We start from the raw sequence: 1,020 nt of genomic DNA, 5'->3' as shown, positions 1-1,020 counted from the left end.
TGGGAAAGTCTAGATGTGAATTTGCAATTTAGGACCTTTTCTAATTTATATGCATGTATTTTTGGGGGATTTTATTTTCCATGCTGTTTTTGCTTGGCTTGCATTAAATAAAATGCTTCAATGGAGTGTGGTAGTCTAGCATTTGTTTTGCCTCAGGAGTAGATTGCCCCATCTTGCATATCTGGTCAAGTAAATTGCTCTCTTGCCTGTGTGCTTCAGTAATAGTGCTGGGCTTTAGACCTTCCTGTACAACCCCACAGTGAGCAGAACCACAAGGGGCAGGGCCCGTGTGGTGCTAACAGTCTTCTCCATTGTAATGGATGCATTCATCTCCTATTTACATAAATTAATAGTTAAAACTTGTTTGGTTGCTTAAGAAAACTCATTAAGCTTTCAGAGTAGCTGTATTATGAGCACTGTGGCAATCGCTCCCATTGACTTATCTCCTGCTGGTTCACTGGGAACCAGTCCATCTCGGGGTCAGGTCCCTAAGCTTCATTGCAGAATTAAATAAATAGCATTTAAAAGAAAATTAAAATAATCTGGTTGATGCAAAGTGGATGGTGGGGAACTTCCTTATGGAAAAGAAGTCGTGCTTAAAAATTTAAAAAATAAAATCCTGTTTTTGACTGAAACACTAATTTTCACTCAGGAAATAGTTAGTAATTTTTATCTGTTTTCTGCTAGTCACCAGAGAATGTTTGACATTGTAAGAGAAAGGTCAGTTGGTACAACCTGAAGTGGGAGGGGAACGTTTCATGTGAAAAGATTGGCCAGATTTAATTTTTTTTGTTATTATTAATTGTGTGATCTGCTTTGCCTTTTTAGTTTATCATCTTCAGTGTGTGATTTTTATTTTTCTTTATTTCCTATTTTTTTTTAATAGGTTGGAGAAAGAGAGCATCCAGAACAGCATTAGCAATGAAGCAAAGGCCCGAGCCCTTCAGGCCCAGCAAAGAGAGCAGGAGCTGACACAGAAGATGCAGCAAATGGAGGCCCAGCATGAGAAAACTGGTAGGT

The 1,020-nt window shown here is 38.6% G+C and overlaps 1 protein-coding gene across 1 annotated transcript in view; it reads left to right on the top strand.

Moving 5' to 3' along the window:
- The first annotated feature begins 960 nt into the window (after window positions 1-960).
- LOC104515929 (serologically defined colon cancer antigen 8-like) overlaps window positions 961-1,020 on the top strand; it is a 47,064-nt gene continuing 47,004 nt past the window's right edge. Inside the window, exon 1 of the mRNA XM_010160103.1 lies at window positions 961-1,014. Coding sequence (XP_010158405.1) covers window positions 981-1,014 — 34 coding nt within the window. The 5' untranslated portion in view covers window positions 961-980. The remainder of the gene's footprint in view (window positions 1,015-1,020) is intronic.

This window comes from Eurypyga helias, unplaced genomic scaffold (assembly GCF_000690775.1).
Source record: "Eurypyga helias isolate BGI_N326 unplaced genomic scaffold, ASM69077v1 scaffold1641, whole genome shotgun sequence".
Taxonomy (NCBI): domain Eukaryota; kingdom Metazoa; phylum Chordata; class Aves; order Eurypygiformes; family Eurypygidae; genus Eurypyga; species Eurypyga helias.
This window is presented reverse-complemented; position numbering and strand designations above follow the sequence as displayed.